A 26,722-nucleotide genomic window follows, 5' to 3' on the forward strand; every position below is an offset into this window, starting at 1 on the left:
TCAGGGTAAACTCACACAAGCACCGACTTGCTATACCGTCTCGGAAGGTATCTCCTTTTCTCTGTATTTCGGTTTCTTACATGACCGAGAAATCAAACCTGTCCCAGCCGTGCAGCCTGCGGAGTGACAACAGCTTTCGCTCTTTGTACAAACGAAGAGCATGTTTATGCAGCAGGGAGAGACATTTAACGCGAATTTAATTCTCTTTGACTACATCACCAACAACGCCAGGTACTTTCATAGGTTGTTCTTTTTCGGAGCTTCAAGAGAATCCCGATTTCGGTCAACAAGTGTCGTTTCTAAAGTAGCCTCTTGACGCCCTCTGTTGTGCGTAACTGTTACTACAGCACGACGACAATTTGATATCAAATTTAAAATAATAAATTAATTAATAATATGTGGCACAATTAATACTAATACAGATACTTACGCGGGCGCTAGATTGTATATGAATCCTATAAACGATCGTGGAAGACGACATTTATTTAAATAAAATAATTATATATCATAATCATCATCATGATGACCACCATATTTCCTTATGCAGATTAATTAAAACACATATTTCACTGGGAATTGATGGGGATGGGTGACATGGGTGGGTTTTTAAACATGAAAATGATCACTGGTTTAGAAATTGTGTTCGTTTCAGTGTACGTCTTTAAGAGGCTTACTAATCACACCCAGATGTACCCCCTACAAGATGCGGTATCTCGATTGGTAATGCCTGTTGGAGCTGACCATGCTGGCTGAGTGAAAATGGATGCATACGACTTGTTCCGTAAGCTGGGAGCGGGGGCCAAGTTTGACTTCAAAAAGTTCGGCAAAGATGCGGAGAGGTTTAAGGTAGGCATACTAATATAGCAGGCATTTGTAGGCCAGTAAGGCGTTTTGTTGTTCGTTATGGATTATGGTAGGATAACACATTACTTCTTAAGCAATGGCACACGCTGCTGTGACTTCTCACGCCTGTGTGCTGTTAACGTGCACAGCTTTACTGCTAAAGGGAGTTTTAGGTATTCTTTATGCGTCTTGTGGCAAGATGGTATCAGCAGGTTCTCAAATTGCCGAACACGTAACCTTTGTTCAGTGTAGATGTTGCTATGGAGTGGTTTGGCGTTGCAGTGCTGAATGTAGCTCTAAGAAGTTGCTGTTACAAAATACTACAGCTCATAACACAATCGGTGCATGCATTGCGTCAGGGTACAGATATATTTCAACTAACTTTTGTCATGGTCGGCCGTAAAATACAGATGGCGAGGGGACAGCAGACCGGTGGAACGGGCTCCACCGACGTCTCGGCCGGGATTGACTTCTTCGGCCCCAAAAGCAGTATCTCTCAAGGAAACGGAGAGGCCAAGACGGACACAGTGCCCCCCCGAGGCAGAGCAACGAGGGCGGAGGAGGAGCTGAGCTCGGACTCGGAGTCGGAGAGCTCGCGTCTCCCCGCGAAGAAGAGGAAAAGAGGAGCTGAGAAGCCAGCAAAGAAGACTGCACGTGAAACCTCCGGTAGTAATAATAATCATAATCCTTTAACTTGTATAGCTTGGTCCCGCTAACATCTCTTCCAGCAGCGATCTTAGTTTTTTCCCCATCCAGGTACTGGGCAGGCTCACACCCGCTGAGCTCCAGTGGGCAGCCAGCTGGGAGCTGCAGGGTGATATAGCTGCTGTCAATATAGTAGTATGTTTAGTGCTATAAAGGTGGTATAGTACTGAACAGAAACGCGTTTTACAAGTGAGAGGAGGACATAAACACCTCAGTCTTTTTAACAGTCGAAATCATAAAGCTACTATTAAATATAGCAGCTTTGTGTAGTTCAGGTGGGGAGCTGCGTCAGCATGCGTAGGCTGCAAAGGAACAAGTGATAGGTTTATTCCATGCTGAAAAGAGAAGAAGGAAAATGCAACGTTTTGGCTGTGGAGTCTTCTTTGGGTGTAAGCTTACTCACAGCCAAAACGTTGTTTTCCTTCTTCTCTTTTCAGCATGGAATGAACCTATTACTTGTTCCTATAGTAGCTTTATTCCTATTTTTAAATATTTTTTTAAAAATGTAGACATTTTCTCTAGGAAGGTTTGGGCATGTTTTTTTTTTTTACTTTAAATAATGTGCGAGAAAGTTTGCCCTCTTGCTGGGCGGTTTGAGTTATTTCTGGATTTCTGAGGGCCCGGTAGCTTCGTGTGTCCAGGAGATCTCCAGGTGGCGTGGTGTTCTGTAGTTTCAAGCCTGGCTTGAGGACCTGCGGTCAGGTAGCCCTGCAGCCCGAGGCTCTGTTCGTACCAGGTGGTGTCTCAGCGTGGTTTCTCTGTCTGGGCTCCTGCTACAGGGGCGGGCGCTGCCAGCGGCCAGCCGGAGGGGATCCTGTGGACGTCGGCGCTGGACAAGAAGGCGGAGGACTCTCTGGGGGAGAGGAAGGACAAGCCCTCCTGGAAGAGGTTAAAGCACCTGCACCAGGAGAAGGTAAGGAGATGACGGCTGACCTTTTCACCAGCCCCGGGCTCTGTCTCAGACACGTGAAATACACCGGGCGCCTGTCGGGCTCTGTGCTCCAGGTCAACCGCCTCCGGCACCAGAACCGGATCAACGTCCGCGGCACCGACGTCCCCGACCCCGTCGCCACCTTCGCGGAGCTGGCGGAGGAGTACCAGGTCGACCCGCGGCTCATCCAGAACATCCGCGCGGCGGGGTTCCAGACGCCCACCCCCATCCAGATGCAGGCCATCCCCCTCATGCTGCATGTGAGTTCTCTGCGCCCCGTCCTGCGTACAGCTCCCCCCTCTATAACACTGCATTCCCCCGGCAGTAATCCAGGGGTACTTCAGCTCTGATCTGCGCTGCCCTTCCTGTGCTGCACACTATGATTTCTCTCTGTGCTCTCATGACTTTTTCTTTGTTTTTCCACTTGGAACATTTAATGCAACGCTTTCCAGACTGCAAATGCCAAGACAGATAAGATAAGATCACTTTATTGGCCATATACAATTTCTTGCATTAGGAATTGTTCTTTTCGCATACCATGAGACACAGACAGGGAGAGAGAAGCTTGGGGTCAGAGCGCAGGGACAGCCATTTACACGGCGCCCCTGGGACAGCTGGGGTGAAGGGCCTTGCTCAGGGGCCCAGCGGAGTAGGATTCCTCTGCTGGCTGCGGGATTCGAACCGGCAACCTCCCAGCCACAGTGCTACACCACACCGCCCAGCCCAATCCCCCAGTCTGGCTGGATCTTTGCTGCTTGCACACTGAGCCTGGCTCAGAGGGGAGATTTGTGTTCAGGGCTGTGTCTGAGCAGGGGCCGGTGTGGTGCCGCGTGTCCGCGCCTCTGTTTGAAGCTGCCCTGCCGTTTCCTGTCCCGCAGAACCGGGAGATCCTGGCCTGCGCGCCCACGGGCTCCGGGAAGACGGTGGCCTTCTGCCTGCCTGTCCTCGCCCACCTGCGCAAGCCTGTCAACAAAGGCTTCCGGGCTCTCGTCATCTCCCCCACCAGAGAGCTGGCCAGCCAGGTGAGTGTCGCCTCCTGACTAGTTCACCCGGCTGTCGCCGAGTGAGTTCTTAAAAGGCATTTTGTGTAACTTCCTGCAGCTCGTACAGCCTTTTGATTAGCTGCTGCAGTATCCCTAGTGAAGTTCTGAAATGAAGGGGGTACTGTGCATCAACAGGGCACGTTCGCGGCTCGACTCCAAGCCCAAGGTGTAACCCACATTCCCTGATGGTTTTCTTAAGGTCTGCTTCTCTCTTGTTTTATTATTCCTGAACCATTCCCTTCACCCAGCTGTCAGGCACGAGCTGTAAAACAATTCAGTGATTTCAGTGCCACCTTCGGCTTCAAGCACTCAGCACTCTGAGACTGGGCTGCACTTTGAATTGGCTGCCTGCCGTGTTGAGTGGGGGGGCCTCTGTACTGGTGAGCAGCGCCACAGTGGGCTCCCAGCAGGCCTGGGCTGTAAGTGACCTGTGTCCAGGCCTGGGCGGTGTGGGTCGTGGGGCACGTTTCAGTGCGTTTTGCGTGTCCGTGTCTGGCAGACCCACCGAGAGCTGCTCAAGCTGTCCGAGGGAGTGGGCTTCCGGGTGCACATGATCCACAAAGGAGCTGATGCCGCCAAGAAATTTGGACCCAAGTCTGCCAAGAAATTCGGTAAGCCTGGCTTGGGAGCTATAGCACAGGGGAGCACATGGAGAGTCTGGGTGTTTGTTTCTTTGCACAGGCTCAGTCACTTGACTGCTGGCTCCATAATCCATTTTGGTGGGTGCTGACCCAGTCATGCACAAGAGGTTTCATTGACGAGCTGATTAATCTGCTGTTTTCCAGAACAGTGCAGCTTTAAGAGCTTGAAGGTATTGAGAGGAACTGTTAAGACATTTAGGTTGGCACAGTGGCCCAGTGGTTAGCATTGATGTCTCACTGATTCTGGGGCCCTGATTTCAATTCAAGACCTGGGGTGTGGAGTTTGTATGTTCTCCCCGTGTTCATGTGGGTTTCCTTCAGGTGCTCCAGTTTCCTCCCACAATTCAGGGGCATGCCTTGAGGTGAATTGGCTTCCGGGAAACAGGCCCTGGTGTGACTGTGTGTGTGTACGTGTTTGTATCTGCCTGCCTTGTGATGGAATGGCGTCCCATCCAGGGTGTTACCTGCCTTCTGTCCACTGCATGCTGGGATAGGCTCTGGCTCCCCCTTGACCCTGGATTGGAGGAAGTGGTTACAAAGTGGATGGATGTTAAGATAATGAAGAATGCCATGTGTTTGTGCCGAATGGCCTTTTCACGTTTGTAACCATTCTTTTTAGTATGGATTTGATTGTTGGTCTTCAACTTGATTTTATTTACCCAGACATCCTGGTGACGACTCCCAACAGGCTGATTTACCTCCTGCAGCAGGACCCCCCGGCTGTGGACCTGGACAAGTGAGTGTCTCTGTGCCCTCCCTGCTGACTGGTTGTCTTCAAGCCTCATGATCACGTAGCGCTGCTGGCTCGCAGCAGAGTTCGGGGGTCTTCGAAGGGGTGCCTAACCATGTGATCCAGGGTTCCGACTAAAACTGCTAAATTAGAGGAGGACCTTAAATAGGAGTGCCTTTGCTGCAAACTTTTCTACAAAAAAACAAGTACTTTTTCATTTGATTGCATGAAGAAGGCACTGCAAGAAGTGCTAAGCCCAGGCTCACTAGCGACTCGGGTAGGTTTTAAACTTGGGCGGGTTTGGAGATGCTGGGGCGCCTGCGTTCAGTGTCCCTGTGTTTTGCGGTGCAGTGTGGAGTGGCTGGTCGTGGACGAGTCCGACAAGCTCTTCGAGGACGGCAAGACGGGCTTCAGGGACCAGCTGGCCACGATCTTCCTGGCCTGCACCTGCCCCCGGGTCAGGAGGGCCATGTTCAGCGCCACCTTCGCCCCCGACGTGGAGCAGTGGTGCCAGCTGAACCTGGACAGCATGGTGTCCGTCTCGATCGGCCAGAGGTGCGTGCCTCGTTGGGGCACTGGAAGGTCCCAAATGAGAGGGAGGCCATGTGGCCCATCTAGGTGGTTAGCAGTAGCTCATTGACCCAAGGCCCTCTTATCCAGGTGTTTCCTGAAAGAAGCCGGGGTATCTGCGTCAACTGGATAACTGGGCAGCTTGTTTCAGAGCCCCAGCTCCCTTGTCTCTGCCCTTCTATGACAATTCCCTATGTGCTGTTACTTATTTTTTGCATCGCTGCTGACCATGTGGTCTTTTGGCGGATCGGTGGCTCTGTGGCTCAGGATCTGCGCCTGTGGCTGGGAGGCTGCCGGTTCGTATCCCGCGGCCGGCAGAGGAATCCTACTCCGCTGGGCCCCTGAGCAAGGCCCTTCACCCCAACTGCTCCTGAGGCGCCGTATAAATGGCTGACCCTGCGCTCTGACCCCCAGCTTCTCTCCCTGTCTGTGTGTCTCATGGAGAGCAAGCTGGGGTATGCGGAAAGACAAATTCCTAATACACTAAATTGTGAAAGTGATCTTAAATGGAATGTAAACGTGTTTTAGGAAGAGTATTATTTAACTTCTTAGGTGCAGTACTGAACTGAAGAGCCTTGCCACTTAACCTCAGAGTCTGATTTAAAAGCGACTGGCTAGATCCATCCCTGCTTCAGTGTAGCCTCAGCGTGCAAGACTTTATCCCGGTCCTATGCCATCTCAGAGCAGAGAGTTTTCCCCAGTCCAGCGTCGGGATGCTATGTCCCGGTGAGCAGGGAGTGTGGAGCGGGTCTGCTGATCTGCCTCTGTCCCCGTGTCCAGGAATTCGGCCGCTGAGACGGTGGAGCAGGAGCTGCTGTTCGTGGGCACGGAGAACGGGAAGCTGCTGGCGATGAGGGATCTGGTCAAGAAGGTGAGAGAGCCCAACCCGAGCCCGGTCAGGAGGTGATGTCCCGTGAGTTAGTGCACGCCATTCTCCTTCTCTCTCACTCTCTGCGCTGAGCACTCCTCCCAGCTAGGACAGGTGACAGGAGTCTGGAGGGAATTCTGTAGATTTTATTAGATGCTGCTTCATCCACAGTTTAGAAGGTCAGACGTTAGTGGAGGAACAGCTGCTGCAGAGGCATTTGTAACAGGGCACGTGAGAAAAAAGGTTAAGGTAGTTTCAGGGTGCCTCATGGCAAGCGAGTGGCTGGGTCAGTGTTGGAACCAGGGATCCCTCAGTTAGAAACGCTTTTCTTTAGCTGCTGGACAGTGGAACGCGCTCTGTCCAGTGCCATGTTAAAAACCTGGGCAGCACCCCTTAATCAGTGCCTGTCAGTCTCTTAACTGTGCCCCCCCCCTCTCCTGGTGAGTACCCGTGCCCGCGGGCGCAGACAGGGTATGGCGTTCGCTTTCTTCCTTTCTGGAGCCCTGTCCCTCCACGCCTTGAGCAACGCTCTCTTCCTGTGGCTGACAGGGCTTCCACCCGCCGGTGCTGGTGTTCGTGCAGTCCATCGAGCGCGCCCGCGAGCTCTTCCACGAGCTGGTCTACGAGGGCATCAACGTCGACGTCATCCACGCCGAGCGCACGCAGCAGCAGGTATCCCCCCGCGCCCCGTCCCCAGGGGGCACACAACTGCCTCCAGAACCGTGAAACCCAAGGGGACGCTAAAAGACGTGCGAATAGACGTGCATATCGGCACGGGGACAGTCACCGGCTGGGAAACGCCATCAGATTTTGATTTGTCTCCCTCTTCGTTATGCCAGGGATAATGTGAAAATTGTTCAAATTTCCTGGCCGGTGACCCATTTAATATTTTTGTTGTAGTTCAAAATTAAGCGATTACAATGTAAAAAGTGAAGTTGTTGTGTGAACAGTGCTGCAGCTGATTAACTTTACACTTGCTGCAGTGTAAAGTGCTTATTTAATCATGTGGCCCTTGGAACTCGAACCCCTCAGTTTCATGACCTGCTACAAACTGAAATTGAATTCTGCATGGCGACAGTAGTGTGGCTCCATGGTTGCTTTGGTGAGGTGGTTGAAAAGCAGGTTGAGGGGCCTCGTGGGTAAAGGCACTCTCTGGAGTGCAGGTTGAACTGAAGGGTCCCGGGTTCGAGCCTCAATCGTATCACGAGTCGACTGGGATCGGGATTCCCCCGGCACAGCTGGCCTCTCAGTGACACAGCGCCCCCTGCTGCCTGACAGGCGATCAGCGAGGGACACGCCTCCCCACCCAATCAGTGCCGAGCCTCCTGCATGTGGGCGGGTCCCGGATTCTGCCAGCACTTCCTCATTGTCCCCCATTTGCAGTTAGGAGGTTTATAGCTCTGAGCTGAGATGGGGGAAATCCAGTTGACTAAAAGTACAACGAAACCAACAGGCGATTGTGTTTTTTTTTTTTTCCTTAATGAAGCATGTTCTTCATGTCCGTTTCTCTGTATCGTGCCCAGAGAGACAATGTGGTCAGCAGCTTCCGGGCGGGGAAGATCTGGGTGCTGATCTGCACCGCGCTCCTGGCCAGAGGGATCGACTTCAAAGGCGTCAATCTGGTGATCAACTACGACTTCCCTGCCAGCGCGGTGGAGTACATCCACCGGATCGGTGAGCTGTGGTCCCTGTGCCACACCCCCGTCTCTCTCTTACTGTACCATGCCTGCGTTTTTCTTATTCTCGTGTGCCAGTTAAGCTTCCTGTTTAATTCCCTTTTGGGCTTTAATTGAACTTCTTACGACCTTAAAAGGCCTCCTAATCATGGTAGCAGGTAGCTACACAGGTAGCACACCACTGGGTGAGCTGGTTACTCAGATACTCTTTTGTCGTTAAGCCAGCGCGAATGTCTGTCTGAAATAAAGCCACCGATTCCAAGAATGAATCCCTGCTGTCGCATGCTGAGTGCAATAGGAAAATCGGCATAAGACACCTCCATGAGCAAAGAAATCCCTTGCAAGTAACTCGTGTGCCCAAGAAAGATAAGGAGTAAATCTGCAGCAGGGATACGTGTGATCTTAGTTATATATGTCATAATGCAGTCCTGTTGTTGCAATATACAGATTTTGTATTGCGATTACAAGCACAACATGTAGCAGGTGCACACCTAGCAGTACCATGAAGTATTGCTTGTGTATAACACTGCCCTAGGCTAGGACTGCTAGCCTTCATCTGCTCATCTATGGACAGCATGTTGCACTAATGTACTTTTTGGACACTGCATTAATATACTGTGAGCATATTTTGCACACACCTAACTCTATTTTATTTTGTATTGCTGTACTTAATTTTTAGTCCTGTTTTTTGCTTGTCTTGGCCTGGGCTGCTGTAACACCTCAATTTCCCTTCGGGATCAATAAAGTCTTGTCTGTCTATCTAAGCTAGGGTGTGTTACAGACAAATAACAGATGCCAAATACTGGGCTTTATGCCAGAAGGAGATTGGAAGCATCAGTGCTTCATTGTGGCAGGACTGTGAAGTGTTTCACTAATGGGTGACACACTGTTGATGTCCCCTGTCTCCATCTGCAAAATCGCGCGTTGATTTAAAAAAAAATGAAAAACCTTAGTTTTTCATTATCGAGGTGGGGCTGCACACTGGTGGTGGTGGAGGGGATCCCCATTACCTGTAAAGCGCTTTGAGTGGAGTGTCCAGAAAAGCGCTATATAAGTGTAAGGAATTATAAATGAATTATTAAATCTGCGTGCAGGCCGCACTGGGAGAGCAGGACACCGGGGGAGGTCCATCACTTTCTTCACAGAGGATGACAAGCCCATGTTGCGCAGGTAGGCCCCGCCTGCCGACCTCAACAGCAGAGGGCTTCTGAGCTGCCCGAGCACAGCCCGTCTCCTCGAGAGCCAGACACCTTGTGAGCAGCTTTCCGCTGAGGAGTTTCTACCCCGGTTTTTTTTTAGTACTTTTTTCGTTTCTTCTCTCCTCTCATTTTGTGAGACACCCGAGGGGGGCGGCGTGGTGCCCTGCTGGGCTTCAGAAAATCTCCACAGGAAGCGAAACTTGGAGAGCCTTTCAGAACCTGCCCCTCAGGAGCCGATGTGTTTGATGTTTTTTTTTGGTTTTGAAACAAGAAGGCGCCATTAAAATTCAGTCCTTGATGGAAATGGTGGCCCGAACTATGAATCTAAAATCAAAGATTTCCCTGAACGTTTCCCTTCTCTTTGTGATAAAAGACTGACACCCCAGGGTGCATGTGACCCTGAGCACCTTGGGACGCAACAGGCTATGTTTAGATGCACTGTAGGTTTCCTTTAGTTAATTCAACTCTCTGCTCTGCAGCGTTGCCAGTGTTATCAAGCAGGCGGGGTGCCCTGTTCCTGAGTACATGATTGGATTCAAGAAGTTGCACAGGTATGACTGACAGCACAGCACGCCTCAGTGACTTGTCGAGGGCTCAACAAGCAGTGTCCTTGCCTTACACAGCTTATTAGAGCTGCTTTCACTGTCCTGGGCAATGCAGGTTTGCTAGTTGTTTGCTCTTGATTTGAGCTGTGTTGCATTACCAGTTCATTATTATTATTATTATTATTATGTATCATTTTATATAATAATAATAATTGCTTACACTTATATAGCGCTTTTCTAGACACTCCACTCAAAGCGCTTCACAGGTAATGGGGATCCCCTCCACCACCACCAGTGTGGAGCCCCACCTGGATGATGCACCAGTACACTCCCCACACACCAGCTCTCAGTGGGGAGAAGAGCGATGAAGCCAGTTCAGAGATGGGGATTATTAGGAGGTCATGATTGGTAAAGGCCAATGAGAAATCTGGCCAGGACGCCGGGGTTACACCCCTACTCTTTTCGAGAAACGCCCTGGGATTTTTAATGACCACAGAGAGTCAGGACCTCGGTGTTACGTCTCATCCGAAGGACGGGGTCTTTTTACAGTCTAGTGTCCTCCTCACTATACTGGGGCATTAGGACCCACACAGACCACAGGGTGAGCGCCTCCTGCTGGCCCCTCTAATATCTCTTCCAGCAGGAACCTTAGTTGTTCCCAGGAGTCTCCCATCCAGGTACTGACCAGGCTCACACCTGCTTTGCTGCAGCGTGATATGGCTGCTGATGATATCAAGGCCATAACGTATTACAAGGAGAAGTTTGTTTTGGGTGGAGTGGAGGGGAGCACCAGTTGTAGTAATCTTGTCAAAGCCCCCCCCAAAAAAGCCGCCATGATTATCCTAAGGCTCCCCCCAGCCTTGCCTGATGGGATCTCTGGCGGCGGTGGCGAGAGAACGCGCGATTGTGCTGTGCGAGCGAGCTCTGACCTGCGCTCTTTTCACCCCTGCAGCAAGGTGAGGAGGAGGCTGCTGAAGAAGCCACCAAAGAGGGCCACCATCCGCACCGCCCCGCGGTTCCTGCTGAAGAAAGGCCACGGCAAGGGCAAAAGGTAGGGACTTGCCCCTTTACCCCCAGCGCGGGGGTTCCTGTTTCCACCTGCTACCCCAGTACAAGGCAGCAGAGCCGTTTCGGTGAAGCAGATGGGGTCGGAGAGCACAAGGAAGGTTTCCTCAAGCTACGTTTGAGTCAGTATTATACTTGTACAAAAACAGAGCTTGGTTTTCTACATTTGAATATAACCTTGAACTTGAACTTGAACTTGAACTTTATTGCCATATGTAACCGGTACTGGTACAATGGAATTCTTACTTACAGAAAGTCTCTCGATTGTAAAACAAGTGTAAAAAAAACAAAACAAAGTGCAAACAGTGCATCAAGACAATGTACAAACAAACAATAGACAATGTGCAAGTAAACATGCAGACAGTTTGAATGTAAACAATACAGACGTATAAACAATGACTGGAGACGTACAATAAATAAATTACAATGAGGTAGATGGTGATGGTGTAGGTGTGGTCCGAGGGGGATGGCTAAATGTGTTCGCCAGTCTCACTGCTTGTGGATAGAAGCTATTGAAGAATCTAGTGGTAAGTGTCCGTATTACCTTCCAATGCGTTTGAGGTTTTCCCCTTGTACATGCATTGTCTGCTGTAAGGAGCCAGGTACAAAGTGACACCTGCAACGCATGCTTAGAGTCACACAAGTTTGAGCAGAACCAGATTCTTCACAGATGCAGGGGGACAGCTGTTCAGAAAACTCGTTTTTGACTCGAGCTGCGGTTGAAACGAGTCATCTTGGGGAAACGTTTAGCTTGCAGCCGTGCAGAGACATCTGCGTGTGCTGGACAAGAACAACACAGTGGCTGAGGCCTCGGCAGCTCTCTTATTATTCAACATTCCCGTTATCTTGGCAGGAAGTCTGGGAAGACGGATAAGGAGAAGAAGTCAGAGACGGGACAGTGCGCCCCTGGAGAGACAGCGGCCAACTGACACCAGAGCAGAGCACGCCCAGAGGGATGGACACAGACATGCATTCTGAACTGTCCTGCTTCTGCCGAACAGCACAAGTGACTGCAGCTCACTCTACATCCGTGTTGAATTCCAGCTCCCAAACGCTAGGAGGAGCCCGGCTGTCTGTGTCCTACTGGAGTGATCTCCTGACTGCCGGAACACCAGCGTGCCTCTGGCTCAGCTCATGTAGTACCATTGCAGTCAAGTGTCTGACCAAATGCTGAATTTGCTGCTTTCTAACTTGGAGGGGTTAGAAATCTGGATTCATGTTATGTCATGTTGATCATCAATTCCTCTGTAGACTAAAGATTCTCCTACATTTGTATTTCATTCATTTGTTTATACAGTAAATCAACTATTTATTTTTGTTGTCTGGACAATAAACGTTTAAAAAATCGATTCCTTGCAAATACACGGTATATTAATGTGATTTCACTTTTCACAGTGTGATGGGGGCAATGCCAAGGGCTATCAGTCTTGAGGCTAAACATGTTCTAATGTATTCTCTTCTGTAAGGGTTCTGCAGTATCTGATTACAAGAACCTAAAGACCCTCTCTTATCGTATTACAAGAGTTGCTAGTGTTCCTGAAGAGGTGTTCATTTCAAAACCGGAAAATGCAAAGATGGGTAAAATTCGCCTTTTGAACGGCTGATGCTGCTGAAATAAAAAAGGAACTTGAAGAGATCCGTCAATAGCACTTGAAATAAACATGATCTCATTTTGATAGCACTGTAATCGTGACTCGGCACCTGTTACTCGAAGAGAATAAGATTGAATGGTTTACTAGCCTCGGATGTGTAAAGAGTATATTGTTAGCTGTGGACATCTAACAAATTTTATTTTAAAATTTAGTATGAAAATATGGCCTGTGGCTCTGCAGCGATCAGAACAACGAGCGTCAACCCATTTAAAGCACCTGAGTTCGACAGCAGGTGACCCGGAAGTGCTTGTCCGTGTGTTCTCAGCTGACGCCTCCTAGCTCTGTGTTTTTAAGATGGCGCTGCGGCCGGGAGCAGGGGGTGGCGGCAGGTACGGCTTTTCCCAGTAAATTATCTACTTCTCTGCGTTGTATGTCTCCGGTAGAAACGTTTTTGGTTTCTGAAAGTGTCCGGGTTTGTCTTATTTGAAAGCGAGAGCAGGGCGTGGTCTGTTGTCGCCCGTCGCCTGGTGTTGTAACGCTAGTGAAACGCAGGACTGAATGAGCTGGCTGAATTAATTATTAAAGTGTAAAAATGTAGTTTTAACTCGAATTCCGGAATGTTTTCGGCTTATTTCTTTTTGTTTGAATGTGAGGTAAAACGTAAGTGGAATGCTTTAGCCCAACTGTTACGTTGTATGAGAGTTTCGTTAATTTGGTGTCAGCAGCTGGCTCTGAATTTAAATACGGTTTATTAGAAATACCTGGGTATATACATAAGTCACTCTGTTTGGCGACTGAAATAAACACTCGGTCGTTTTCGACTCGTATGAAATGGATGTGTGGTTTGTTTGTCTCATGCGTGTTTTTGTAATTTCGTGTAAACAGTGCGGGGAGATGGCACAGTGATGTGCATGGTATTTGTAGTCCGTTGTCACTTCTCCCTCTTCAGTCGGCACAGACTATCAGGAGTTATTTCACCGTGTATGTGATTGTTTTTCTGTAATGGACGTATTTGCTTGGTGGCAGGTACTGCAGATGAGGTCATCAGTCTCAGGCATTCTCAGTAGATCACGCACCCCGTGATTGGGCGACACGATAAGATGCACTAAAAATGGTACAGAAGTTACGTAGCCGTATTACTTCCGAATATTCATTGAACCTTTGCTTTTGTTTTTAGGAGGCTTCAGCTCTCTGTGAGAGATAGAAGAGATGGATGTTTACAGTATATGTAAATATTTTATGATATGCCTCTATTGTAAATGTCTGTAGATTTTATTTTACTTTTATTTTTTTGTAATTTTTATTTGCTTTGGCAACACTTATTGTACCTATCGGCCATGCTAATAAAGCACCTTGAATTGAATTGATAAGTCTATCTCTAATATTAATCTGGATGACCTGTAACAGCTGTTGAACTTGTTTGTTTCTGGTGTATGAAACTGATTTAGACAGCTCTTGATACAGCTCTTGGGAGGCATTTTTGCTCAGCTAGATGTGGCAACGCCTCGATTGTCTTCTTAGAAATCCGTCCTTTATGCCTTCAGTTTTCATGTGGAAATGCACAGTTAAGGGGCCACCACTGACAGATGTATAGGAGGTGGTATATGAAAACATTATGGAGCAAAACAGGCCAGAAAGAAACTTGTCAAAATTATTTCTGCTTGTTTTATTCAGCGATAAAGGTTATTACATTTACCTAATATTACATTTAACACATTCCTGCACAGTTATGGTCGCTGTATTTGTTATACAGTCCCATAAAAATACTGTTTAGTTAGGAAATAGTTGGCAGTAGATAAGTATATCCTGTTTATATCCCTTGTTTCCAGAAACAATAAAGGATATTGTATTTAGCCAAAATTGCAATACAGAATTTTGTATTTTTTTTAAATGCACAGATAGGCCTGTGGTGACAGGTGGTGCAGATGTGTCTACGGTATATTTATGTGAAACAATGCATGAATGGATTTCAAGTGCGGCTTGTGAAAAAATCATCTTGATCTCTGCCTTCATGTTGTTTATTGAACACTATGAATAAGAGTTTTTGAGTGGCCTCAATGAGACTGGAGGCAGTTTATATTTCCCAGGAAGAATAGCAGTTTACCTGCAGAGAAGAAGGCAAATAGATAGTAAATGCAGAGACAGGCACTCTGACAGCCCTCCTTGATAAATGGTGAAAGCTGCCGTTGTTGTTGTGTTAGCATTACAGGCCATGATATGCCTGCTGTTCTGAGACTTCACTCTTGCTTGGAAACATAAAGTACTTAGTACATAGTACAGATTACATTTAAAATAAGTGATCAAATAAGAGTTCTAAACTAAAAATGGAGGAAAAAAACATCAAACTGCTTTGCAACATCTGAAAAGCACAGGATTTCCTCTGTAGCAAATAAAGAATTTTATCCCATCAGATACCTCAGTTGTTAATCGTTTCAAATATTATGATGTGTGGGTCTAGTTCATACTGTAGTCAGAGCACAGAAGCGTTCATGATTTTTTCATCAGCTATGTATTGGCCCTGCTGAGCAAGTTTAAATAATGCATGCCTAGCAGATGATGGTCTCCCGAGCTGGTAATTTCAATACTGTAGCGCAAGGTCAGTTTGCGATATTTTCTAGGATGTTCTGCGTGCCGTGCTTTAAGTTAATCTGCTCTGTCATCCAAACTTGGCACCCCCCCCACAGTCAAAGAATGTGCCTTTCACGATGTTTGCCCTCTGCAGGAATCCTGGAAACGGCCGAGCGGCTTCGTAATGGAGCGATCGACGCTCCGCCTTCCCAGGGAGTCTGCAGTGTGCTGCTGTAGAGGCCGATGTGCACAGGCCACCTGTAGAGCAAGGCCACTGCTGAAGCCAAACAACAAGCACTTGCAGAACAGTTGCCAGTCCTGGTGTTTTACTACGTGTCCTAAAAGTCTGAAGATGCAAATTTGAGGAATTAAATTTAGGTTATTCCCGGTGCATCTTAAAAGCCCTTCTATTGAATCTCTCCAATTAATTTCAGAATAAGGCAACTGTTACAGAAAGCGTTGTATGCTCATCTCATCTTATAGCCATTTGTCTCATAAGTAGCTGTTTGTGTCTTAGTACAATAAGTGTCAAATGACGAGGAGAATTAGCCCTTGTTAGAATTCAAGCAGTGCTTTCTACGTTGACTACTTGTAGAGACTAGTCTGAGGGATACTATATGGATCTTCTGCATCTTGCACAACTAGATGTCTTGCCTTTCATCGTTATTCTGCGTCATAAAACGTTGTGAACTCCTGCTATTGCTGATGTAGTGTGACTGATATAATGGTCAGTTTGAGCTTGTGCTTTTTTCAGCCTGCTGTAGGTTTGGATGTGAATCATTCCAATTACACATCCACATTTACTGCTGCTGCAATGTTAAACTGTGGCAGTGAATGACTGGAGTTTTAAGCAGAATGTACTTGAGCTTGTAAAGTCTGTATTTTACTGGTAGAAGCTGTAAAACACTGGATATGTATGATCCAGTTTAACAGTTGTTTATGTTCTTCCAAATGTTGATATGAAAGGGTTATCGTTGTGGGATTCATTCCTTACTAAGAGCAGCGGGCTCTACTGTGCGTGAGCCTACTTGATCATTCAGCACCTCGTGTCTATCTGGACATATCGAACAATTTTTATCCCACTGTAAAGTCAATGATTTAAACACAGTTTTCTGTATTAAAAACACAGTGCATAATAATACACGCATGGAGGGTGTCCATTCCTGGAGAAATTGTTTTTTTCTATTTAACCTCAGGTTGAATTTGAGCGTTTTAGGTGCCTAACCTAATACGTTAGATGGAGTAGCCGATAAACACTTCAGTTTTATAGATCCATTTTAGGTGTTGTTTGGTATGGATTATAATCTGGAGATCTGTATTATGTAAATTGATTTAGACTTATAGAGTAAACTGCATACTGTATATGGATATACTGTAGCGGCTACTGGCTTATATAAGAAGGAGTTATTTTCCTGTCAAACCACAGGACATGCACATTGCTTTCCCTCTGGGGCTTGTTTGCCGAATGTATTCTCCGCAGGATGAGGATGTGCTAGGAATACTGTCAAAAATTTTGGCCTGCATGTTTTTAGCTTGTTTTTAAATAAGCCATGAGCTGTCAACAGGAGTTTGAGGCTCATATGCTGTGCTGCTGTTGATAGTCTTGCACTGGGAGTCTGAAGTTGAGAATGCAGCTCTGATGTTTTTATAGGGTCTTTGCCGACAGTGTAATGCATTTATTAACTGACTTTGAAAGGAATAGATCTCAGTCTATATATATATAAGACTGGGTTAGTATCATGTAAAAAATGTGGCATGGTGTCTGACAGTTGTGATGTTTTATGCCAGAAATGGTCAAGTTACCTGGTGGTTTTTCAGCCACCTGTAACATTTCTCAGTTTTGGTTGGACTTGAGCAAAGTAAAAACTGTTAAAACATTGTGTTGTACAGTATGTTCGAGCATAGACTTAGGAGGAACAGTTCTTTGATGCATTGGAACCCTAGCTTTAAAAACTGATTTTCAACTGCTTAAGCAACTTGTTAATGTTGCATAGTTTACCTGCATCCCACATTTAAAACTGAGAGTATCTTTGCATCCTTAAGTGTTTGTTAAATCACATCACACTTTAGTATGACATTCAAAAACTTTTCCAACATCAGATCTTGCTCTGTGCATAATATGCTACCCACAGGTTTTACAGCACCTAAGGGTCTTTCAATCTGTGATGTGCACATAACATTTCCACTGAAGGTGATTCTTTTACAGGCATCATCAATAATTGAAGCTCTTCTCGAAAGAGATGGCAGAACCCTGTGAATGTTTAATGCTCAGGGCTTTGTGTGTTGTGTTTTTTTAATAGGATGCATGTGTCTTTGCTCATCTTTTTTTCAGAAAGGAGCTTTCATTACAAGAGATGCAGTTTGGTTTAGACAGAACATAGGCTAGCTGGAATTAAACTGCTTTTTAATTAAGGTACTGTGGAGTGCCTTTAAACATCCTGATCAAGACACAGCCCTAGTGCTTTGACTAGGACTGAGACAGTTCAGTTTATTTGTCATGTGCACAAGTGCAATGAAATGCTTTTCATATTTTCATATGCTTCAATATAAAGACATTAAAGGAATCACCAAAAACATAAACACAGAGCAGCAGCAGCAACAACAAATTAAATAACATACAACGTAAAAAACCCCATCAGTGTGAGCCAGTGGTAGGGGTAGAGTTCAGTAATCTGAAGAAACTCTCTCTGATTCTGGAAGTTTGTTCCTTTATGCTCCTTACCAGAGGGAAGGGGGGAGAAAAGTGAAAAATCAGCGTGACTGGTATCCTTAACCATGCTTCCAGCCTTTCTAAGACAGCGAGTAGTAAAAAACAGAGAGGAGCTGTACTCCAATGAGGCTTCAGTTAACATAGAAAATAAATTCTTATACTGTTATGAGAGAAGTGTTTTTAATATTACACAGAAAAGTCAGGTTTAATTTTTAGACTTGGATATATGCATTTTTATTTCTGTGTGAGATACAGCCTCTTATCTGTATGCATTTTTGGATTTTGTAGCTGGATCACTGTATGTGCAGAGGTGTTTGCTAGGGGTGTTGTTTACAATCTGTGAGTCCCAGCTAATGCTACAGTTATAAACCCCATAAGCATTAAAAACCATAACATTCACGGCAAAGCACTGAGCTGGGACGGCTCCAAGTCCAAGGACAAAAAAGACTATTATGTTACATTGTGCTAAGAGATTTGCTTCTGAAACTGTTGCGTTATTTTTACTTGGCCATTGGGGGACAGTTAAAATAAGGGTCAGAGACCGAAAGAGCTCGGCTCATTCCCAAAGGCACAGGCAGTAGAGCCATTAACAGATTAGGCTTAATTCCTCCTTGAGGCCAGGAAATATTTTGTGTATGCTTTTGTTGTCTTGTGAGTTTGGTTCAATGTAATCACAGGCTGGCTTCACTGTGAGGGAAGTTTCAGTTGTTTATTCCTCATACAGCATTTTGACAGATGCAGTATTATATGGAAGGGTTTTGGAGTCTTAGTGGAGATTTCGGTTTAAAGCTCTTGCTAGAGACAAGGTGGTTTTATGATTTGTTTTTCTGGGTTGCCCATATCCAAATCTCTTTCCTAGTGTCCTTCACTATATTATAATAATAAACTTTATTTTATATAGTGCCTTTAAAGGTGGCTTCTCAAAGCGCTTTCCAGAATGACAACACCATTAAAAAAAAGAATACACAAGATAAAACACAATTACAATACACAGAGGAGACCGTGGATGGTGGTACTAAGTAAAGTAGAAGCAGAGGGGTAAAGAATGGAACCAGTTCAGTAAAGGCTCTTCTAAAGAAGAAGGTTTTGAGTCTGGATTTGAAGGAGTTTAGAGAAGGTGACTCTCTGATATCCTTGGGGAGAGAGTTCCAGAGCTTGGGGGCATAACAGGAGTAGGCCCTGTCACCCATACAATGTAGACGGGCTATATCGCCATTATTTTATGAGCAGGCATTGCACTAAGCTTGATCCTCTGAGATCATACTCACTACAGGGACATTTTTGTATGTACAGCAGCCTGTGTGCTTCCTTGTGTCTAAACGTCTTTTCCGTTGTGTAGGCTGAAAATGGGCCAACCTTGAGTGTTTAAATGTTCAAATCTGATGACCTGCTATCTTACTTTTGTTTTTTTAAATATATCATATGCCGTATTAACCAGGTTTTCAAAGTCTGCAGTTTTTTGCTTTTAACCCTGGAGCTTTCTGTACACTGCTTCCTTCGCTGCACCTAAATCATTTGGTCACATAAAAGAGATTGGGAGGTTTTCTGAACCCTCTGAGAGCCCTCCCTTGCAACTGCTCAGTCATTGCTTGTCCCTGCATCAGCTGTGTCCCAAGCCATGAGGACGCTGTGTGTCAGCCAGGCTTCAGGCAGAAGAGCAGTGCTGAGTCACTGGCGCTACAGATGCCTGGATGATTAATGCTGTTTGAATGGAGGGGGCCAGGCCAATGCAGAAGACCAAGAGGAGCTCTCCTGCCTCTCTGATCTGCAGATCTTTTTTCTCACAGCTCTCAGTCTCTCGTTCTACCCAAGCAGCAGCCCTTTCCTCAGGGAGACTAGTTTGACCAAAGCAAAACAGTATAAAATAAAATGGAGCAGTCATAATGTGGATTCCAAGATAGGAAGACTTTTGCTGTTCTTGGTATTTTTTCAGGCGGTTCTTTGGCTATGATACAGTAGTGGGCCCCTGGCAGTATGTTGAATTTGATTGGAATTTAATTTGTCATGTGTATTTGATCAATAAATGATCAAAATTTTAGTGAGAAAATGCTGTTGCTGCAGCATATCAGATGCTTGCTCCGAGTGCAATATCGCCCTCCCTTAAAAACTGAGTACTGAAGGAGAAACGCTAGGGAAAACACAATTTCATTTATGCAGAGAAGCAGATGTAATGCAAAGCGAATGTTTTAAATGTTTGGGGCTGTGTGGGGTTAGTGTATTTGTCATTTTCAGTGCATACAGTTATTTTTTTCTTCATTTATCACACCAGCCTATTCTTTAGCTGGCTCCGGTGAGTAACCCTGAATATTTCTTAGAGAGTGAATCTTAGTTTTTTCATGGTTTTCCTGTTTAAATTCAGGAAGGACGCTCCTTCCTATGTGAACACTTGGCACACTGCATCATTTATTTATTGGCAGTGGAAGAGCAAGCGGGGGGACTCGTGTGAGTCTCGGGGTATTGATCGTGGGGCTTGCTGCTGTGTGGCCCCCGACGCTGGCAGGGAAAGGTGTTCGTTAATAAAACGGTGTGTGGCACCTCTGGGAGTAATTATGCTAATGTTTTGTTTCCTTGTGTTTTCCAGCTTCATGTATCCTGTCGGTGGAGGACTCGGGCCTCAGCAAGGTGAGTTTACATTCCTGGTAGCAACAGTTTAGCAGTGACATAAATTAGCAGCATTGCCAAATTTCATGCCATTTCTTTTTTTTATATAGGTAGCAGTAGTAACAAAGCCTGGGGTCTCAGCCGTGCCTATTAAACCAAATAGGGTTTACATGGTAAAGAGGCATTCAAGCATTCAAAACTTTGCTTTCAGAGTTGTTGTTTTTTCAGTTTATCTGTTTATTTTGGTTAGGCTGTGGATTCTTCCTGTAGGCACATTATTGTGCGCCGTCACTGCATATCTGAGCTCATGCTCTTGTTAGAGGCTTGCAGGAATAAAGTGCCATTGATGCATGAAGGCAGGCTTCTCCTGAGGGAGAGCTCTGTGCAGACTGGCAGCCGGAGTTATTCTGATGGCGGTTTGCAGGAGCTGTGAAGGCACGCCGACCGCATGAACCGGGCAGGACGGGTCTTTGCGTTGGTGCCGAGAGGATGCTTTAACTACAGTTCGCTCACGATAAAAAAAAAAAAAAATCATTTTCACCTGTGTGAATTATCTCTGGTTTATACTACAGTTTTAGACCACCGAAGGACATTTTACTGCTAGGATGCCATGATGCATCCATCTATTTTCTGACCACTTCGTCCAGCTGCAGGGGAGCCAGGGCCTATCCCAGCAAGCAACGGGAGCAAGGCAGGATACCCCCTGGACGGGACACCAGTCCATCACAGGGCAGACAGCCACAGGCATGCACATACTCCCACTAGGATCTGTTGTCCCAGAAGCCAATTATCCTTCCAGTAAGCCCTAGGACTGTGGGAGAAAACTAGCACACTGAGCAAATCCAGGGGGACATTGGGAGCACATACCCCTATAGCAGATAGCACCCCAGGTCTGGAATTGAACCCAGAGCCTGAGTGCTGCACAGCAGCAATGCTAACAACTGTGCCACCGTGCTGCCCAGGATACCATGAAGATTGTGAATTACCCTGTGAAAGTAAAAGGTTAATTTATTTACTGAGGAGGGAGTGTTGTGAATGTGCATGAAAGGAAGTAGGAATGTGTGCCATTACCTGTTTTAATAGGCAGGTGGTGGCACTTCAGCATTACCCAGAACGACCTAACCTTCTCCAGATTGTTCTGGTGCTGTACACCTCCATCCAGACCTTATCATCGTAATTAATCTTAACTTTATCCTAGTAATCATCTTGGGCCTTGTAGTGCCAGTCCAACCTTTCAAAAGAAATTGAGTGAACATTCTTCTTCCTGAATAGGCCTCTGAACCAGCGAGCGCCATGTGACGTCTCTCGCAGAGCCGTATCTCGAATGTGTGTGCTTACTGAAGGGATAAGCAGTTATTCCAAGGGAAATTACTTTCCCCTGCGCGTAGCTCCAGGAGCTGTCCAGACGGAGTCGGACTCCAGCTCCAACAGTTGGAGATTTATTGTCTTGGAAATACTCTGAATCTGTTGATTTAGAGAATTTATTGTGAACATCACAATATGTAACATGAAGAATTTTCTGTGATGTTGCTCTAGATTTTGTCTTTAATAATTATTTATTAAGCTTAATTCGATGAAGAGAGCTCCACAGCAGAAAAACTGAGACTATTTTTCTCTGCTTTTTTCAATGTGGAATTAACCTCTGCTTATACCTCTGCAGTTTACATACTGACCCAGCTCCATGCTCTTACCTCATTTAAGTTTTAATTAAGCTAGCTTTTATTTTAATCTAAAGAGAAGGGGGAGATTTAAGGCAATTAACCTGCTGCCTGATCAAGACTATAAACAATACCTCCATGTCGTTTTTAAACAGCGGTGCAATAAATCTACATAAAATGATAAGGTACACAACAATTCATCTCAATTATTAGAGTGACACATTCATATTTTAATGTTGCCCTTAACTCCAAAGCAATCAATGTGGAAGTTCAGGATTTTCTTTGATGAATATTGGTGTTTAATGACCAGCTGTTCTCATTTCTTGCCATGGATCAGACCAAGTGAACAGCTCTAACATCAATCAGGAGCGTTAACTGCGAATTAGGAAGAATATGCCATTCTTAACAAGCTAGTCAAAGCTTTTTTATGCTGGTTACCACAGAAAACCAGCAGCACCAAAATATTTACATTAAATATGTACTTTAACTTTCCTAAAGATTTGCCGTGCAGTACTGAGACAATTGTGCTTATTTTTTGTGCCATTTCTTTCCCTTTTAAACCACCTGTTCCTGCAATCAGAGGCTGAGGATGTTGCACTTGTTCACACAGGAGCCTCTCAGATTAAATCACAATCTGTCAGGGGAGCAGCCCCATTAGAAAAGGAGACAAAACCTTTGGGCCCATCTAGCTGGGTAGTAGCCGACTGAGCTAAAGATCTTATCCAGCCATTTCCTGAAATTAGCCAAGGCATCGGCTTCAACAACACGGCTGGATAGCTTGCTCCGCGCTCTTCCGTTTCCAGTCCTTTGGGTAAACCGTTTCTCCTGTTCTCGGTTTTAAATGCACTTCCATGTAGTTTCTGCATGTATCCCCCAGCCAGAGTGCGCCAGTACACTCGCCACACACCAGCTCTCAGTGGGGAGGAGAACAGAGAGATGTAGCCAGTTCAGAGATGGGGATTATTAGGAGGCCATGACTGGTAAAGTCCGTGGGGAAATGTGGCCAGGACACCCTTACTCTTTTCGAGAAACGCCCTGGGATTTTTAATGACCATAGAGAGTCAGGACCTCGGTGTTACGTCTCATCCGAAGGACGGCGTCTTTTTACAGTATAGTGTCCCCGTCACTATACTGGGGCATTAGGACCCACACAGGCCGCAGGGTGAGCGCCCCCTGCTGGCCCCACTAACACCTCTTCCAGCAGCAACCTTAGTTTTTTCCCAGGAGGTCTCCTATCCTGGTACTGACCAGGCTCACACCTGCTTAGCTTCAGTGGGATGCTAATTGTGAATTGCAGGTTGATATGGCGATATTTGAAGCCAGTATAGAGCTGACTCATGTCGTTACAAGCTCGCTTGGGCTGAAATCCTGTAGTCACATCAGCCCTCCAGGACCATGATTGTGGCTCCCTGGATGGAAACATGAGCAGAGGTGTTGATGACGTGAAAAGGCATGTGAAATACGAGAACCGACATTGGAGAAATAAAGTCCATGGGCCCTGAAAGCACTTGCTGTTTTCCACCTGAGACTGTCCGACCGTGGGATTGCAGAAAGTCAGTTTAGAGTAAAGGAAAGGGAACATGCTCACTCATTGTACAAGCCACCTCTTACAGCCATTTACAGAGCTGAATTTTTAGGCACTAATTAAAACCCTGTGCTGCACTGATGCTCTTGTCTTGTTAGTGCTGAGATAATTAGAGGGAATCAAGGGATCTTCGAGCAGGCTGTGCATTTTGCTTTTGCTGCCTTTTTTTCCTCCCTCAGTTAAATATTGTAATCTGAGCCTTATGGAACAGTCACAGCATCTCCTAGACTGAGTTTTCAGAGTGGCGTGCACAAGGCCTTCTTTCCTTAAAACTGCAACTTTATTTTGGAGTTTGATCTAATTGGAAGATTGATTGCAAAAAAAGAGGATAGATTCACAACACATCAGAATGAAATGAAAACATTGTTCTTCTTTTGTCAATTATACAAGGGAGCCATAGTCCAGCATGTCTAATAGGGTGCTTTTAAATCTGCGATTTGTATAGGTGTTTTTGTAACTGGGTTCAGTGCACTGAGTGAGTTACAGAAGTGATGTGACCCTCGTCTGAAACTAGCCCTTGTAGTGGACCTGGTCCTACAGTAAGGCAGAGTTATCTGTTGTCTTGGGAGTGGTGTTGTGCATGCTCAGAGTCCGCAAACGACAGGGGTAGGATCAGGTGACCTTGTCAGACATTTGCGTGATCATTGCAATAAGAAAATTAATTTTTTAAATCAGAAATGTCTAGCTGTGCACCTTGAGTCCCACAGGTGGGCTGGTATCTTCCTTCCAGATCTCTTAACTAATTGACAGAACAGATCGTGAGTGTAAGATGTCAAAACAAAATTGTCCCAAATGCTTATAAACTGATCAATTAAGGGTGACCTATAAGAGTTGCTGGATTGTAGCTCCAAAGGGAACAAGCTGGACCAACCCTGCTCTTTACTTGGCAGATTAAACACCTTTAATGTGTTTTAAAATTAATTTCTGGGGTGGGATATTGGGTGTTATTTGTCAGGTGTCATTTAAAACAACATCCTTTTGGTGTTTCAGGTATGGTGCCCATGCAGCCTCAGCAGCAACAGGGGTTCCCCATGGTACAAGTCATGCAGCCCAACATGCAGGGCATGATGGGAATGAACTTCGGGGCACAGTTGCCTCCTGGATCCATGCCCATTCAGGTTTGTGCTTTTCTCTGTGTGATCCTTAACCTACCGTCCCCAGCACAGGTGGAGAGAAGAAGTCTCCGGGAGTCCTGAACATAAATGCTGTGTAGAGTTCCCACTGAATTAAGAATAGGCTCTACCACAGAGTCTCCCCGTGCTCTGTGGCCTCTCGTGAGGAAGCTGTGCACCCCTGCAGGAGCTGTGGCAGTAACACGGCTGTGGTGGTTGTTGTGGCAGGGTGGCATGGCCATGGGACCCATGCAGCCGCCCGGGATGCAGTTCATGGCGCAGCCGCAGTTCATGGGCATGAGAGGGCCGGGACCCCAGTACACTGCAGACATGCAGAAGCAGATCGCAGAAGAGCACCAGTAAGCAAACCTTTCTCTTCTGCTTTTTCCCCCCCATATTTCAATTAAACATTAGAATCACCTCTGCTGAGTTTAGTATTGGCATCAAACTGGCTGGGTAGCTTGCAGCAGAGACTGATTGCTCTTAACATAAAAATGTCCATCTTTTGTCCATCTTTAATGCATCTTTTTCTAATTTCTGCGTGTGATATGCTCCCGTCTCTGTATGACGTTCTGTATGGTGCAGGAAGCAAACATTCATCTTCTCTGATCTTTTTCTAGGACAGTGATTTTTCTCGTTGCAGCTCGATAGTGTTTGCATATTCATTAGACAGTAAATTAATTAATTAATATGAGTCGGGGTTGGCTGTCTCTGCTGTGAAGGCAGTCAGGTACATCCTAGCATAAGCGCCCCACTTCCCTGCAGGAAGCGCCTGGAGCAGCAGCAGAAGATGCTGGAGGAGGACAGGAAACGGAGGCAGTTTGAGGAGCAGAAGCAGAAGCTGCGCCTGCTGAGCAGCGTCAAGCCCAAGGTATGGTGCGCGCCAGGTGCCCCACAGGGCACCCCGTCCGTTCGCAGCGGTCACCTCGCAGTCACGGTGAGATCACCACAGCGTGGCCTGTTGTCCTTTTGTGCAGATGGGAGAGAAAAGCAGGGACGATGCACTGGAAGCCATTAAGGGGAACCTGGACGGCTTCAGCCGGGATGCCAAGATGCACCCCACGCCTTCCTCGCACCCCAAGAAGCCAGGTACCTTACAATATCCGTTTTCTACACACCAGCTCCTTGAAATAAACAAACTCACCTTTACTGTTTCATGGCTGAATGTGGAGTAGGTCTTGGCGATCGACCCAGTGCTGTCTGTCTTCTGATGAGGTGTTGCAAACTTGGGATTAATTGGATAGAGTGCATTTATCTCGTATGCACCTAGATCCTTCAGAAACCTATTTTAAAAGTGCCGGCATTTATAGAACTTGAGGTTATTAATGGGAATTTTATCCACCAGCAAATCTCCAGGCTGCTCTTCTGGATGCCAAGTGTGATTCCCACACGTCACCTCTCCTTATTTTCTGTGGTTTCCGCTGACTGGATTAATTTTACCCCTCTTCTTGTCTCGTATTCCGGCCGTTTTGCTTTTTTTTAAACACTTGCTGGAGTGGTTTGCACGGTAAATGCATAGTAGTCAAGATCTGCCTCTTCAGGTCTTTCACAGATCAGTTTACCGGGTGCCGGTTTTTCTTTTTACTTTGCTTCACTTTTAAGACAGTAGAAAGGTACTTAATTGTCACTTATTTTCCATTCTCATTGTAGTTGTATGTGTATATATGTGTGTGTGGTGCCATTATCATGATTTCTTCATTTTTGCAGAATCATCGCCATCCCACTCTTCTGTCTCTTCCCTCTCCCTCCCTTCTGCCTTCCCCGAAGACGACGACGATTTTAGTGACTTTATGCAGGGCCCGGCTGAGCCCTCTGCGTCCTTCCCTTCCTCTTTCCCCCTCGTCCTCCCCTCGTCCCCATCCCTCCGGGCAGGAGTGGGGCGCCCACCCTTGGATCAGGCCGCAGGGCACCCCACCTCCAGCCCCCCCCCTCAGTCTGTCCTTCACTCTGTGCCAGTCACGTCAGTCACCCAACGCTCTACTGTAACTCCTCCGAGCTCCCAATCTTCTTCTTTCAAAGGTAATTCTTGAATATTATTTTACTTACCAGCCCTCCAAAAAACTTCCAAATGCTCCAAATA

General features: G+C 46.4%; 2 protein-coding genes across 11 annotated transcripts in view; both read left to right on the forward strand.

Annotated features, from left to right (window-relative positions):
- Nucleotides 1–706: 706 nt before the first annotated feature.
- ddx52 (DEAD (Asp-Glu-Ala-Asp) box polypeptide 52) lies at nt 707–12,165 on the forward strand. Its single transcript, XM_088616089.1, has 15 exons — nt 707–846; nt 1,254–1,509; nt 2,328–2,461; nt 2,554–2,739; nt 3,358–3,501; nt 4,022–4,133; nt 4,827–4,899; nt 5,245–5,448; nt 6,244–6,334; nt 6,881–7,003; nt 7,855–8,005; nt 9,102–9,177; nt 9,686–9,757; nt 10,704–10,802; nt 11,670–12,165. The coding sequence occupies exons 1-15, from the start codon at nt 760–762 to the stop codon at nt 11,743–11,745; spliced, it is 1,884 nt and encodes a 627-aa protein (XP_088472215.1). The 5' UTR covers nt 707–759; the 3' UTR covers nt 11,746–12,165.
- Nucleotides 12,166–12,690: 525 nt separating this feature from the next.
- Nucleotides 12,691–26,722, forward strand: part of synrg (synergin, gamma) — a 52,094-nt gene continuing 38,062 nt past the window's right edge. For 7 of the 10 annotated variants that reach the window (XM_088616078.1, XM_088616081.1, XM_088616083.1 and 4 more), the window contains exons 1-7: nt 12,691–12,797; nt 20,268–20,308; nt 24,521–24,648; nt 24,871–25,001; nt 25,408–25,513; nt 25,620–25,731; nt 26,350–26,661. In XM_088616078.1, coding sequence (XP_088472204.1) covers nt 12,763–12,797; nt 20,268–20,308; nt 24,521–24,648; nt 24,871–25,001; nt 25,408–25,513; nt 25,620–25,731; nt 26,350–26,661 — 865 coding nt within the window. In that variant the 5' untranslated portion in view covers nt 12,691–12,762. The remainder of the gene's footprint in view (nt 12,798–20,267; nt 20,309–24,520; nt 24,649–24,870; nt 25,002–25,407; nt 25,514–25,619; nt 25,732–26,349; nt 26,662–26,722) is intronic. The other 3 variants (XM_088616085.1, XM_088616086.1, XM_088616087.1) reach the window with 1 other exon arrangement.

Source organism: Lepisosteus platostomus, chromosome 22, assembly GCF_059453375.1.
Source record: "Lepisosteus platostomus isolate fLepPlt1 chromosome 22, fLepPlt1.hap1, whole genome shotgun sequence".
In the NCBI taxonomy this organism is placed as follows: Eukaryota; Metazoa; Chordata; class Actinopteri; order Semionotiformes; family Lepisosteidae; genus Lepisosteus; species Lepisosteus platostomus.